Below are 15,865 nucleotides of genomic sequence, written 5' to 3'. Positions count from 1 at the left end.
TCTATATATAAAGTACTCATATATTCTAAAATACTAAGTATATTAGTAATTTATTTAAATATTAATTAATAAAAATATATTTAAACAAGAGACAAGCTAAATAATTTAAAAAAGACTCAAAATTACAAAAGTTAATTATAAGTTTCACATTTTTTATGCTATTTTTATCATAATTGAAACCGGTACTTTATGAAATTGTTTTTACAACAATGATCGTAGGGATCAAGACTGCCGATATTATCAGCTCCACATATGTTACAAATAAATTTTATTTTTATAATAAAAATTGGTATCTACACTTATCACATTTTTCAGGAAAGCATCTTATTAATTATGTTTTAAAAATATATTAATTTACTCTCATCTATAAACAAAGATTTTAGCTTCATTCTAGTTCATTGTAACAATTTACTTTCATCTATAAATAACTTCCGGAATGAATTTGGTTAAGAGGCAAACAAATCTCTTGAATCATAAGTTAGCTAGGATATCAAGATATCATGTTGATTCTCATGATTATGATTGTATTTTCTTACATATTCATTAGTTATCGTTCATTAAATGAAGTAATCTTGTTTTCTCTATAAAAAAACTATTAATTTAGAATAGAATACCTTACACACACAAAAAAAAGTAGCCAAAAATCAGATGGTACTTTTTTATTTTTTAGTTATTAAAATATTTATGATTTTTTTATAAAAAAAAACCCTTATTCAAAACTAGATTTTATTTAAGAATAGGAATAGAGAGAAAAAAAAGATGTGACATAAGAAAAATCATATATTATAGAAACTAAATATAGAAAATTACAACCTAAAACCCAATGAATCTGACAGAGAAGTAACAATAGGAGATTGAATTATTGTACGATGGGAAGTACAATCACAAACACACCAAATCCAATGATAAAACTAAAACCCTTTGTCTTACCAACAACTTTTTCCTTCTTTGATTATGCTTTTAGCCTCTCTCATTTCCTTCATCTCCCGCAAATGACCCAATTCCCCATTCCATCTCCATCACCGACCGCTTTGGAGGGTTTAGGTTAGAAGTACTTAATGTAACAAAGTTTGCATTGGGACCCACCTACAAAATAATTAATACACGATAACACAGACACAGGTCTGAGTAGTCAACATTTTAGTGTCCTGTCACATCATTTGCTAGTACACACAGGTCTGAGTAGTCAAAATTTGGAAGGAAAACGTTCATGATATTTCTCTTCTCTCTTTATGGGTGTTAAAAGTAGAGGAAGCCAAGGAGAAATAAATAAACAAATAAAAATAGTATGACAATTTTTTTTAAAAAAAATATGTGGAAGTAAAATAGAAAAAAAAAAGTTGTTATAGAAAATAAGAATAAATGACCAGTACAATTATATATAACTTGTCTCTTAGCCCTTTTCAATTCATCAATATATTCCTATCATCGACCCTGTCTAGCTTTTCCATCGCCTTCTTGAATATTTATTGCCTTCTCGATAGCTCATAAATTACCCATGAAAATAAATTATTGTTTACCTTAAACAATCATCTATCAACCACATTCATAAACATCTAGTCAAATAAAAAAATTCAGAGAAAAATAATTTTACCTAACAACAACTAAACTTTCTTATTCATATAAATTAAATTTGGCAGTATTCAAAATCAATTATCTTGAAACCATACAGGCTCTACAATCGATGTTTCCTACCAAAGAAAAACAAAATACTACTCTTCCTGGTTTCTAAATGCCATGTTTTTCAACATCTGGATAAAAATCTCATTCCAAGTGTCTACGACCCCCGGCATGCACCAATGAACACAATCATTCTGCACAGGCTTCTTTGGATTAATCCCATTAGCAAATGGGAAAGGATTCATATAAGCACCAGGATGGCCATCTGGTCTCAACAATGCTAATTTTGTTACATCAAGTACTTCCAACCTAAACCCTTTAAATTCTTCAGCATTTTTTGCCTTATCCATTTCCAATCCTTTGGCTCTTGTCTTAGCCCTTTCCACTTCTTCCAACTCGATCCTTCTGATCTCAGCTTCCTCCCCTTCAAGTTGCCTCTCCCCCACTCCATAAGGCTTAGACTTTGCACAAGTACCACCCTTATCCCATCCACCTTCAAAATGAGAAGGTGAGTATGTTCTCACAATTACATCAATTCCATTTCCTCTTTTCACCTTCCTCTTAATTATGCTATTAAGAGCAGTCCTTAAGGCCCTTCTTATTGGAACATAAACACCAATGTCTTTGGTGCAATTAGAAACAGGATGGCTCACACATCCTATAACTTTGTCACGCCAATAGAATACCGAAGGAACTAAAAACCAATGCCCTAAGGACAACACTATGATGTCTATTTGATCCAAATCCTTTTCCCACTTCATATTAGCACGATCCAAATGAATTTTGTTATAAGGGAGTCCCGGGTTTTTTCTTGGAACACCATCTACAAGAAAAGGGGACCAATAGAAGGACACGGTTGCCTTGTGAGAACGAAAGAGCCACCGAGTATAACCTTCTTGGAATTGGGTGAATCCTTGTAGTTTTTCAGTAGTGGCTAAAAAGCAAAGGAGGGACTCTAGGTGGTTCCTGGCCAGAGAGTCTCCAATAAAAGCTATGTGCTTGTTGCTTATGAGTTGGAGAAAAGTGTTAGGGTCAAACCTTGGAAGATGGCATTCACTTGGTTTCCACCTCCAGAAAAGGTACCCCAAATCAGGCCTTCCATTGGCAATACAATTCTGCTTTGCTTTCATCTGGAGACATTTGGAACCATCATATAGAGGACCTCTTTTGGTACGGACCCATCTGCCATCGCTGTAGTCACATGGTTTCTCATAGACATAAACTGCAAATTAAAGAAAGAACAAATAACTTAAGTACTTAAATTGAGGACTAGAAGATGCGGTTGAGGCAAAAATCCACAAGCAAGTGTATAAATAATAGAGAATATTTAACATATATATTTATTTTCTCTTGTAACTCACTTTTACTTCCATTTTCTTAATATCTTTCTCTCTCTCTCTGTGTTCTAAGACATCACTTTTCAAATATATCAATTTTCATTTCTTCCCTTTTTCTTCTTTTCTTTCTATACCTCATGCTTATTACTATTCATCATAAATAACAGAATTTTCAAAATGGGGTCACGGATTCATCACAATCCTTGATGTTACAGGAAATTGCAAACAAATATTAGTTATGCGGCCGCAATTGCAGAAACCTTAAAAACTAGAAGATGCAGCCAAAGACTCACATCTGGCAGGTAATAGATTTAAATCCTCACTCGTCTTCTTAAGATGAGGTAAGTGTAAGTATCTCTGCAAGAGTTTTTAAACTCAAAACTTTCCTTGTCTTGGACTGGAACGTAATGCCTTCTATGTAAATTTTCTTGAGAAAAAAAAATGAAATTATGCAGCATATATGTATAAATGTGTATATACCTGGTGGAGGCGGAGAAGCGGAAAGGGAGGAGTGGTTGGTGAATGAGATGGAATGAGGAAGCTCCGTGGAAGTGGAAAGAGAAGAGTGGTTGGTGATGGGGAGAGAATTAGAAGGGTGATTTGGCGGAGATGAAGCAGAGGAGACAGAGTAAAAGAAAACGCCTAACAAAAACAGCACAATGGCTACCAGAGCATAGGAAGCATAAGGTGGAAGAAGCTTCTTGCTAAGTCTCTTACTACTTCTTATCTTCAAACTCACTCTCTTTCTTCTCATCTTACTTCTCTCTCACTTCTTCCTTCTTTGCTCCCAATGCCCCTTTGCCCAACACACGTGCCTCCCTATATTGAGCAAATTGGCACACGCGGGAAATCATAGCAACGGAAAACACGTGCCATTACTCAGTTGAGCATTCTGCTACACACAGGAATGTTAGCAACGTATGGCCTGAATATAATTTTATGTTATCCTGTTATTAATTTACTATTTATATATGCCAATAAAATAAGTGACTGAGTTAATAAACCTCTTTAAAATATTTATATATGCCAATAATATATTAAAGTAATTTACTTGATATATTTTGAGAAATTTTTAATTATTTTCAAATTATGGGTAATAGCAAGTATAAGTATATTGTTGGTCGCTTTGACTCTATTAATAAGCGAGTTAATTTTTATTTTATTTTAGGGTAAAATTTTTATTAATTTTGTTTTCATAAAATTTTTCACCCTTATAAAAATAAAACATTTTTTCTGTAATAACTAGGTTAAATGGTTCTTTGATGTATTTGATGAACTTAATTATTTTATCTTTTTACATTTATAAGCACATTCAAGACACTAAAACTCATTATTATTTCATCTTTTCCACTAATATCATTGAAAAGTATGAGAAAATCATTCAAAAAGTGATTAAAAATTGCAATTTATAAGAATTTTTTGTCGTCAGAAATTGTTTAATTCATTTTAGAGGATTTTATCCATTATAAATTATTTAATTCATTTATAATTAAATTATATATTTAAGTTTATTAGTCACATCAAATCACCATCTAATAGAGTTATCACTGAGAAAAAAATATTTTATGTTTACAAGAACCAAATTAATACTAAAACTTTTATGAGAATAAAATTAATACTTTTCAAATTTTACAAGGATCTCAAACATTTTTTTACCCTTTATTTTATTTATTTATTTATATCATTAAATCATTCATATTTTAAGTTGTAGTTAATGTTTTATTAACAAATTCTTTTTAATAAATAAGTGAACGTGTTAACAAATTACACAAGTATGTGCTAATGTACACACATACAAATTATGTCTCAATAATTTTAGCTTAAAGGCAATTTTTCTATTTTTACACTTCTAGTCAAATAAAAAATTGAGATTAAATTAATTTTACCTAACAATAGATAAACAAATTTTAGTGATTTTCGTTGTGAAATACAAACAAATTTTACATACTTCCACGCTGAAATGGTAAAAAAAGGTGTGGATCGGAAACTTACGATATTGAAGTAAGGTTACCATATTGTCCTTGCATGCACTAAGGTTTTTTTATTTGCGTGCATGCATTCAGTTTTTTTACTCTTTTCCATATGCCAAATAACCCTTATTTCTCGGCTATTTCTTGTTTTCTGTTTGCACTTACCTGCCTTGTCTCTCTTCTCCCCTACCAAATACAAACAAAATACTCTTTTTAGTTTCTAATGCAACACATACCTAAATGGCAGAAGAATTAAAGCAATGAATTAATTAACATGTTATGAGGAATGTTTTACTCTTCACTCCTCACGAGCTGCTTCTGTGCCATGTTTTTCATCATCTCGAGAAAAATTTCATTCCATGTGTCTATAGGTCCCGGCAAGCACCAATGAACACAATCATTCTGCACATGTTTTGGAACCCCCTTAGCAAACGGGAAAGGATTCATAAAAGCACCAGGATGGCCATCTGGTCTCAACAATGCTAATTTTGTTATATCAAGTACCTCCAACGTAAAGCCTTTAAAATTTCCAGCTTTTCTTAGCCTTTCCCAATTCTTTGGCCCTTGCCTTAGCCCTTTCCACTTCTTCAAACTGAATCCTTCTGATCTTAGCATTTTCTCCTTCAAGTTGTCTTTGCCCCTCTCTATAAGGCTTAGTCTTTGAACAAATACCCCCTTATCCCAAGCACCTTCAAAATGAGAAGGCGAGTATGTTCTAACAATAACATCAATTCCATTTCCCTTTTTCACCTTTTTCTTAATTATGCTATTAAGAGCCGTCTTAAGATCTGATAACGGTTAAATATGAGTTATTTTGATAATAAAAATATATTAATAATATCTTTAAAAATATTTATTTAACAATCATTTCTTACTTAAATGTTAAGATTTGATATTTTTTTATTTATAACTTGTAGATATGAAAAGGAGAGATTATAAGAGAAAAAGATCAAAAAAATATTGAGAGATTATAAGAGAAAAAGATCAAAAAAATATTCAAAATATCATGAAGTGAATATATGACTAAGAGCAAAACAAATTCAAAAAATATCAAAAAGAAAAATTTCTCATACATCCTAGACAAATAAGATAGGTTTCAACATTATCACGTTCTTCATTTTATTTCTTTTATTTTCTATTTTTATTTTTTATTTTCTATCTTATTTTATCTTTTCTTATTTTTATCTTAATCTTTTATTTTATTTTTTTATTTTCTTTATCTTCTATCTTTATCATCTTTTAATTTAAATATTTTATTTTCATCTTTAAATCTTTATCTTATCTATTGTGAATTCGATACTCAGACTTCGGAATACTTTACTATTTGTGACAAATTTGATATACTTGTCAACAAATTAACTAAAATCCTTCTTATTGGACTATAAAAACCAATGTCTTTGGTGCAATTAGAAACCGAATTGTTCTGGCATCCTATAACTTTATCATCCCAGTAGAAAACTGAACTAAAAACCAATGCCCTGGGGACAACACAATCATGTCCATTTGATCCAAATCCTTTTCCCACTTCATATTAGCATGAGCCAAATAAATTGTTATAATTATTATAACGTGGTCCATCATTGTTTCTTTGAACACCTTGTACAAGAAATGGGGACCAATAGAATGACAAGGTTGCATTGTGAGAAGGTAAGACCCACCGAGTAGAACCTTGGTGGCTGAATCCGTTTGGTTTTGTAACCGTGGTCAACATGCTAAGAAGGGACTCTATGTGGTTCCTGGAAAGAGAGTCCCCAACAAAAGCTACATGCTTGTTGCTAATGAGTTGGAGAAAAGTGTTAGGGTCAAACCTTGGAAGATTGCATTCACTTGGTTTCCATTTCCAGTAAAGGAACCCCAAATCAGGCCTACTATTGCCGACACAATTCTGGTTTTGTTTCATGTTGACACAGATGGTAGCATTAATTATATAAAGGATCTCTTTGGGTACGGACCCATCTTCCATTGGTGTAGTCACATGGCTTCTCATAAACTATTTTTTGATCAATAGGCTTTTCGTCATAAACTGCCAATAAAAAGACGACAAATTATGTACTTACATTGCTTACGTAGAACATGAATTTAAGGAAAAATCAACAAGCAAGTGTGTAGAAATAATATAGAAAATATTTAGCATGCATTTATTTTCTCTTCTATCTCGTTCTTACTTCGACTTTCTTCATACCTCTCTCTTTCTCTTTTTTGTTCAATGACACCACTTATCATATCTATTGATTTTTTTATTTTCTCTTATTAATTTCTTTTTTTCTATACCTCATGTTTATCATTATTCATACATTAATAATTAAATTTTCAAACTGAGGTTGCAATTTCGTTACAATCCTTGATATTATAGGAAATTGCAGATAAAAACTACTGATATGACCACAATTACAATCATGAGTGATTGCAGAAACCTTAAAAACTCGAAATTGCTGGCGAAATCGTAGTAGCTAACCCTACATTTTCTTAAAAAACATTAGCATAATATATATATATATATATATATAGTTTTAACAAGATGAAATTATGCAGCACATATAAATATACCTGGTGGTGGTGGTGGTGGAGGCGGAGAAGCGGAAAGGGAGGAGGAGAGGTTGGGGATTGAGATGGAACGGGAAATAAGCTCCGTAGAAATGACAAGAGAAGAGTGGTTGGTGATGGAGATGGAATGAGGAGGCTCATAATTTGCCGGAGAGGAAGTAAAGAAGAGACAGTAATAGAGAACACAAAAGCAAAGCAGCACAATGGGTGGAAGAGAATAGGAAACATAAGGCTGCTCAAGCTTCTTGTTGCTGCTAAATCTCTTACTACTTCTTATCTTCAAAGTCAATCTCTTTCTTCTCATCTTTGCTTCTTCTCTCAGTCCTTCGTTTCTTGCTCCTAACGTCTCTTTACCTAAAACATGCACGTCCCTATATTTGTATTCCTTTTGTTTGCTGATAACTCAATCGAGCAATCTGGTACACGCAGGAATGTTAGCAACGTATGGCCTGATTAAAATTTTATCTTATCCTTTTATTTTTTATTTATTTTTTTTGGAAAAAGCATCAAACTTTTTTCTTATCCTATTAACTTAGTTGTTATATAGATATAAAAGCAAAGATTTTTCTTTTTAGTTTAATATATATGTATGCAAAAATTATGTGTGTGTGTGTGTTTTTTTTTCTTCAAATATGCAGTAAAAAAATGTTATTCAAATATAAAATTTTGCAAAATTAAAACTACTGAAATCTATCTGTGTTAACCAAATCTTAGTACCTTTCACTTGTTGATTGTTGTAATGTCATACTCATGCACATGAGGAACACATGCATTTTTATTGAGATTATTTAATATAGTTGCTAGGACATCCGATCCAATGGCTTTGGTGATGATATGATATATCTCAAAGTGTTCACATTTGCTCTTCGAATTCCCTTCTTGCGTGCTTTAAGCATCTCCAGCAATAACTCAAAACAAATCCTCATCCATTCTCTAGCTTGCTGGTATATATAAATTAACTCAGTTCCACGATCATCAAAATCTTGCGGCTGTTCTCTCAAACTTGAAATGACACAAATGAAAATGTTGAAACATGACATGTTGAAATTGGCTTCTCTTGTTTCTTGCTTTATTCCATATTTTATTGGTGTATGACAATGTTTTACATGCTTGTTGTTTTTTTTTTATCGTGATTAATGATTATGTTTTATATATATTCTAAGTTATGCATTACGAGTGAATCTTAATTTTTTGTTTAAGATTAATACATTGATTAATCAAATATTAATTGTTATATTGAATTTTGAATTGTTCAGTTGAATTTGAAATTATTTATTTTTTTATACCTAATTAATGAGGTTAAGTCTGATAAAATTTCAGTGTGGTGTGCACACACATAAGAAGTGACTTCAGCGAGAACAAAGGAACAATAAATTGTAATTATAGGATTAAATTTAACGACCATGATTAAAGATATAATTAATTAGCAAACACACGTCATTCTAATTCCCCTTTCTACTTCAGATTATACTCATGTTCTCTCCTATTCTCCTTCTCTCATTTGACAAAGACTATCACTTTCTCAATATAAATTTTCTAAATCAATGCAAAAGTATTTACTTTGTCATTTTTGGTCAAATTAAGATTTGAGACAAAATCAAATTTTACCTCATATTAACCAAATATCAATACTTTTATAAAATTAAGATTTAAATAAATTTTTTATCCTTATAATTTAGTGTTTTTTTATTTTTATTTCTGTAATTTTTTTATATTTTAATCATTGTAAAATATGTTTGTTTTGTTTTTTATTCTTAAAGAATTAATATATAACATTTTAAACAATAAAAAAATACTAACTAAAATATTTTAGGGAAAAAAAATTAATACATTTTGTAAAAATTAAAACTAGAAAAAATTGCAAGAATAAAAACAGAAAAAACGCTAAAGTGTAAAGACAAAAAAATATATTTAAATCTAAAATTAAATTTAAGTATAGTTAAAATCATTTCTTGTTACTCCACTGTGAAACAAATCACACTCTAAAATTGTTGTTCCCTGCCAAACAGAAAAACAAAATACTCTTTCTAGTTTATGAGGAATGCTTAACTTCTTCACTCCTTAATTAGCTGTTCGTGCCATGTTTTTCATCATCTGGAGAAAAACCTCATTCCATGTGTCTATAGGCCCTGGCAAGCACCAATGAACACAATCATTCTGCACACGTTCTGGCACCCCATTAGCAAATGGGAAAGGATTCCTATAAGCACCAGGATGTCCATCTGGTCTCAACAATGCTAATTTTGTTACATCAAGTACCTCCAACCTAAACCTTCTAAATTTCTTGGCTTTTCCCTTGGCCCTTTCCAATTCTTCCAACTGAATCCTTCTGATCTCAGCATCCTCCCCTTCAAGTTGCCTCTCCCATTCTCTATATGGCTTAGTCTTTGAACAAATACCCCCCTTATCCCAAGCACCTTCAAAGTGAGAAGGCGAGTATGTTCTCACAATAACATCAATTCCATTATTTCCTTTTTTCACTTTCTTCTTAATTATGCTATTAAGAGCAGTCCTTAAGGCCCTTCTTATTGGGCCATTAAAACCAATCTCTGTGGTGCAATTTGAAACAAGACGGTTCATGCATCCTATAACTTTATCACCCCAGTAGATAACTGAAGGAACTAAAAACCAATGCCCCAAGGACAAAACAATTATGTCCATTTGATCAATATCATTTTCCCACCTGGCATTAACTCGATCCAAATAAATCTTATTATAATGTGGTGGTCTCCGGATTTTTCTATCAACACCATCTACAAGAAATGGGGACCAATAGAAGGACAGCATTGCGTTGTGAGAAGGAAAGTGCCATCGAGTATTAGAACCTTCGTGGCCTAATCCGTTTGGTTTTGTGACAGTGGTTAACATGCAAAGGAGGGACTGTAGGTGGTTCCTGGATACAGAGTCCCCAACGAAAGCTACATGCTTGTTGCTAATGAGTTGGAGAAAAGTGTTAGGATCAAACCTTGGAAGATTGCATTCACTTGGTTTCCATCTCCAATTAAGGTACCCTAAATCAGGCCTTCCATTGGCTATACAATTCTGTTTTTCTTTCATGTTGGGGCAGTTGGTAGCATTATATAGAGGACCTCTTTTGGTACGGACCCATCTACCATTGGTGTAGTCACATGGCTTCTCATAAACTGCCAATAAATAAAGAGCAAATTAAGTACTTGTATTGCGGACTTAAGAGATGAATTTGAGGCAAAATTGACAAGCAAATGTATAAATAATAGAAGGGTAATGCTATCCAGTATGAAATTTATTTCTTTTATATATCAACACGGTACGAAATACAAAAAGTATGAAAGACTGATTTCATATATTTGACTGCTTAGCTATTAAATAAAATTAAAGATAGATGAAAGGAAATCATGGAAAACCCTTTGATAAAAGTTTTCGTGCATGATACTTTTTTTGTACTATCAAGCACTCATCTTTTTTCTTTTTATCGCACCACTTATCATATTTATTAATTTTTTTTATCTTCTTTTCTTTCTATAAGTCATGTGTATCACTAAACATAAATAATAAAAGTTTCCAACTGTATCGCGGTTTCTTGCAAGCCTTAATGTTACAAAAAATTATAGACTAGTGTTACGAATGGGACCGCAATTGCAATCACGAAATTGCAGCTAAAATAGCGGTTGCTAACCGTACTTTTTAAAAAACACTAGCATAATATACATAGTTTTAACAATATGAAATTATGCAACATATATATATATATATATATACCTGGTGGAAGTGGAGAAGCGGAAAGAGAAGAATGATTGGTGATGGAGAGGGAATTAGGAGGCTCATTTGCTGGAGATGAAGTAAAGGAGAGACAGAAAAAGTAAAGGGAAAAGCAAAGCAGCACAATGGGTGGAAGAGCATAGGAAGCAGAAGGCAGAAGCTTCTTGCTAAATCTCTTACTACTTATATTAAAAATCAATCTCTTTCCTCTCATCTCTGCTTCTCAGAGTCCTTCGTTTTTTCTCCTAACGCCTCTTTACAAAAACGCGTGCTTATATTTGACTAGTATTCCTTTTGTTAGCAACGTAAAGCTTGAATATAATTTCCCTTATCCTATTAATTTAGTATTTATATAAAAAAAATAAACATACATCTATTTTCTTTTCCTCATTTTTCTCTTTACCTTTCTCTTCCTTTTTTTCCCCTATATATATATTATTGTAGAAGTTATTAACCAAGCCCGCATGTTGCAAGTTAAATATTGGGTAAAATGTTTTTGGTCTCTCGTTTTATCTTGATTTTTTATGTTAGGCTTTCATAATTTTTATTATATATTTTTAGACCTTTGTAAATTGCTGACGTTAATTTCAAAGATGAATTTCTTGTCAGAATTGTAAGCTTAGAAGAGAATGAAGACTGAGGATGGAGAGACAGAGAGAGGATGAATCAGATCAAGTTAATATAACAGTAATTATAAAAGAATTTTTTTTATTATTGTTCGTTTGAAATATAAATGTTCTAATAAATAGTTAATCTTTAACCATTAAATTTCACAAAAATAAATGATGAGATAAAAAATAACTTTTTTAGAATAACTAGATTCATCATCTCTCTTATACACATTTTTTTTAGTATTATGTGTTAACAAGTTATGTTATTTATGTATTTTAATAGAAATTCAAGTTATAACTTACTAGTGTAGTTGGACTAAAAAATAAGTGTGAATATAGTAAGAAGTCTTACAAACATTTGTTAATATACACATGCTATAAAAAAAAAAAAGTATGAACCTAATGTATGTATATATGTATATGTGTATGATTTGTTAATATAAACAAAAATATTTAGTGTCTTAGAAATATAAATTAAATACATTTAATTTTTATCCTAAAAAAAGTATGAAGTATAATAAGAGAAAATTTTAGAAAGATTTAAAGTTATTCTTTTTAAATAGAGATTGAATTAATTTTTTAATGTTATATTTTATAACTACTGGAAAATTTTCCACCATTTTATAAAAAATAAATGTATTTAGTGTCTTAAAAATATATAACGTATTTAATATTTATTATAAAATAGTATAAAAAGTTGAAACTAATAAAAAGTATTATAAAAATATTTAAATTATTACTGATTTTTATATAAAAAAATCCTAACAAGTAACAATTATTCAACTAACATGTACTGTAAACAAAATGCACAACACCCGGAATACCTTACAAAAATTAGTGATGTGTCGCGTAATTAAAAAAAAAATGTACGATATGTCTTTTTCGCTGAGTCATTCCAAAGTCATCCATAATTCCATGGTAGACCATACAGGATGACAATGAATAATTTTGAAGTCCTCCTGGATGAAATTATTGGTCCGTGTTTATGAAATTTATAAATATTTATAGATATTTTAAAATATAGATTTACGTCAAAAATAAATTAAAGTAATTTACTTTACATATTATGAGAAATTTTTTAATTATTTTCCAATTGTGGGTAATAGCAAAGTATGACTAAGTATATTAATTGTTTTTCCAATTTTCCCACTTTGGTTCTATTAATAAACGAGTAAATTTTTTTTTATATATGTATCCGTTAAGTTATCCATATTACATATATATATATATATATATATATATATATATATATATATATATATATATATATATATATATATATATATATATATGTAATATGTTAACTACTTAATGTATTTTTAGATCAGTCCTAATTAAAATTTATTAACATGTTCTTTCTATAAAAAAAAATGGGTGTATGTGTTACCAAATTTCACAAACATTTAATAATGTACAACCATTTATTTTATAGGAAAGAATGTGTGTTACCACCAGATACATTTAAGATTAGTTGATGTTAAAATTTGTTAACTTATTTCTTATAAAAAAAAAATAAGTAGGGTACATTAGCCAACCTACACACAAACAAAATAACAAAATACTCTTTCTAGTTTTGACGCAACACATCACATGTGTGGCGAAAAAATTATTGCAAATGAATTAACGGATATGAAGAATGCTTCACTCTTCACTCCTTGGCTGCTCGTGCCATGTTTTCCAACATCTGGAGAAAAATCTCACTCCATGTGTCTATAGGTCCTGGCAAACACCAATGAACACAATCACTCTGCACACGCTTTGGAACCCCATTAGCGAATGGAAAAGGATTCATATAAGCACCAGGATGACCATCTGGTCTTAACAAAGCTAATTTTGTTACATCCATTACCTCCATCCTAAACCCTCTAAAGTTTTTGGCTTTAGCCTTAGCATTTTCCACTTCTTCCAACTCAATCCTTCTGATCTCAGCATCTTTCCCTTCAAGTTGTCTCTCCCAAACACCATAAGGCTTAGTCTTTGCACAACTACCTCCCTTATCCCAATCACCTTCAAAATGAGAAGGCGCGTATGTTCTCAAAATTACATCCACTCCATTTCCTTTAATAACCTTCCTCTCAATTATGCTATTAAGAGCAGTTCTCAAAGCTCTTCTTATTGGACCATAAAAACCAATCTCGGTGGTGCAATTAGAAACAGGATGGTTCAAGCATCCTATGACTTTTTCACCCTCGTAGTAAACTGAAGGAGCCATAAACCAATGCCCAAAAGACAACACAATCATGTCCATTTCATCCAAATCCTTTTCCCACCTAATGTTAACACGATCCAAATGAATTGTATTATAGTGTGGTCCCTTGATTTGTCTTTGAACACCTTGCACAAGAAATGGGGACCAATAGAAGGACAAGATTGCGTTGTGAGAAGGTATGAGCCACCGACGGGAACCTTCGTGGCGGACACGGTTCGGTTTTATGACGGTGGCTAACATGCAAAGAAGGGACTCTATGTGGTTCCTGCACACAGAGTCACCAACAAAAGCTACATGCTTGTTGCTAATGAGTTGGAGAAAAATGTTGGGTTCAAACCTTGGAAGATGGCATTCACTTGGTTTCCATCTCCAGAAAAGGTACCCCAGATCAGGCCTTCCATTGGCGATGCAATTCTGGTTTTTTTTCATCTTAACACAGGTTGTTCCATTATACAAAGGGCCTCTTTTTGTACGGACCCATTTGCCATCGGAGTAGTCACATGGCTTCTCATAAACTGCCAACAAAAAAAGAAAAGAACTTGAGTACTTAAATTGCAGATGTAGAAGATGAATTTGATGGCAAAATCCACAAGTCATTGTTCTTATCAAAGGAGTTTTCTATTTCATCTTTCTCTCCAGTTTTTTTTTTTTTTGAACATGAGGCTAGAAAACATCTTGTGCCAAACATTGTTTTTATCAATGAATTTTTTAGCACAACATCTATCACTACTCAAATCCTAAACCGGGATTACAATTTCGTGATAATCCTTGATATTGCAGGAAATTAAGATAAATATAAATCTTAAACTGGGGTTATAGTTTTGTCACAATCCTTGATATTATAGGAAATTAAGATAAATATAACTGATGCGGTCCCAATTACAATTATATATGACCACAGAGACCTCAAAAACTTGAAGTTGCAGCCAAAATCAGGTTGCAAACCGTTTTTTATAACATTAGTATATAGTTTGAACAAGACAAAATTATCCAGCACACATAATATATACCTGGAGACCTAGGCGTAGGAGCAGTAAGAGAAGAGTGGTTGGTGATGGGGATGGAATGGGGAAGGTGATTTTCTGGTGATGAAGTAACTGAGAGATAGTAAAAGAAAATGCAAAAGGCAAGAAGAACAATGGGTGGGAGAGCATAGGAAACAGAAGAAGAAGGAAGAAGATTGGTAAATCTCTTACTATTCATCTTACAATCCAATCTCTTAGTTCTCTCAGTCCTTCGTTTTTTCTCCTAGCATCTCCTCACGTAAAACACGTGTCAATAGGATTTGGATTTCTCTTGTTTCCTCACCTAAACTAAAAACTCCAAATACTAAATTAGTAATCTGCTACACGCAGGACTGTTAGCAACGTAAGGCGTGAATAGAATTTTATCTTATCCTATTAGTCTACTATTTTTTGTTTTATATATTAGCCTACTATATATTTATGTAAATATAAAAAGTAACATTTTTTCTTCATCTTAACACGTAAGTATTGTGCATGTAAAGTTTTTACACAATTAATCATGAAAATTTGTGATTAGGTTACAATATAAAAAACGATAAAAAAAAAACAGTGAAAAAAGAAACATTACATTATCATTGTATATATTATATATTATTTACGTACTCTCTCTCTCTTTTCATTTAATATTTATTATTATTTTTATTAAATGTCATTCACAATGAAGATAACTAATGTCATTAAATATAAGATGTATTTATTATTTAATATAATAAATGTAGTGTTTATATAAATATACGACGAGCAAACAAAATTTCCCTTCTATGGTACTAGTATATATTAATTACTGTATTTATTACATGTGATAACATGA

At 31.3% G+C, this 15,865-nt stretch overlaps 3 protein-coding genes and 1 pseudogene across 3 annotated transcripts; all 4 read right to left on the bottom strand.

Annotated features, from left to right (window-relative positions):
• Nucleotides 1-1,588: 1,588 nt before the first annotated feature.
• LOC100809648 (protein ALTERED XYLOGLUCAN 4) lies at nucleotides 1,589-3,843 on the bottom strand. The gene is made up of 2 exons (XM_003519472.5): nucleotides 3,438-3,843; nucleotides 1,589-2,842 (listed from the first exon to the last, which is right to left on the bottom strand). The coding sequence occupies exons 1-2, from the start codon at nucleotides 3,709-3,711 to the stop codon at nucleotides 1,713-1,715; spliced, it is 1,404 nt and encodes a 467-aa protein (XP_003519520.1). The 5' UTR covers nucleotides 3,712-3,843; the 3' UTR covers nucleotides 1,589-1,712.
• Nucleotides 3,844-4,938: 1,095 nt separating this feature from the next.
• On the bottom strand, nucleotides 4,939-8,074 carry LOC100791055 (protein ALTERED XYLOGLUCAN 4-like; annotated as a pseudogene).
• A 1,289-nt stretch (nucleotides 8,075-9,363) lies between these two features.
• LOC121172655 (protein ALTERED XYLOGLUCAN 4) lies at nucleotides 9,364-11,579 on the bottom strand. The gene is made up of 2 exons (XM_041010344.1): nucleotides 11,210-11,579; nucleotides 9,364-10,614 (listed from the first exon to the last, which is right to left on the bottom strand). The coding sequence occupies exons 1-2, from the start codon at nucleotides 11,421-11,423 to the stop codon at nucleotides 9,533-9,535; spliced, it is 1,296 nt and encodes a 431-aa protein (XP_040866278.1). The 5' UTR covers nucleotides 11,424-11,579; the 3' UTR covers nucleotides 9,364-9,532.
• Nucleotides 11,580-13,222: 1,643 nt separating this feature from the next.
• Nucleotides 13,223-15,423, bottom strand: LOC100790002 (protein ALTERED XYLOGLUCAN 4). The gene is made up of 2 exons (XM_003519760.5): nucleotides 15,040-15,423; nucleotides 13,223-14,544 (listed from the first exon to the last, which is right to left on the bottom strand). The coding sequence occupies exons 1-2, from the start codon at nucleotides 15,230-15,232 to the stop codon at nucleotides 13,469-13,471; spliced, it is 1,269 nt and encodes a 422-aa protein (XP_003519808.1). The 5' UTR covers nucleotides 15,233-15,423; the 3' UTR covers nucleotides 13,223-13,468.
• Nucleotides 15,424-15,865: the final 442 nt, after the last annotated feature.

This window comes from Glycine max, chromosome 2 (genome assembly GCF_000004515.6).
Source record: "Glycine max cultivar Williams 82 chromosome 2, Glycine_max_v4.0, whole genome shotgun sequence".
NCBI classification, from domain to species: Eukaryota; Viridiplantae; Streptophyta; class Magnoliopsida; order Fabales; family Fabaceae; genus Glycine; species Glycine max.
This window is presented reverse-complemented; position numbering and strand designations above follow the sequence as displayed.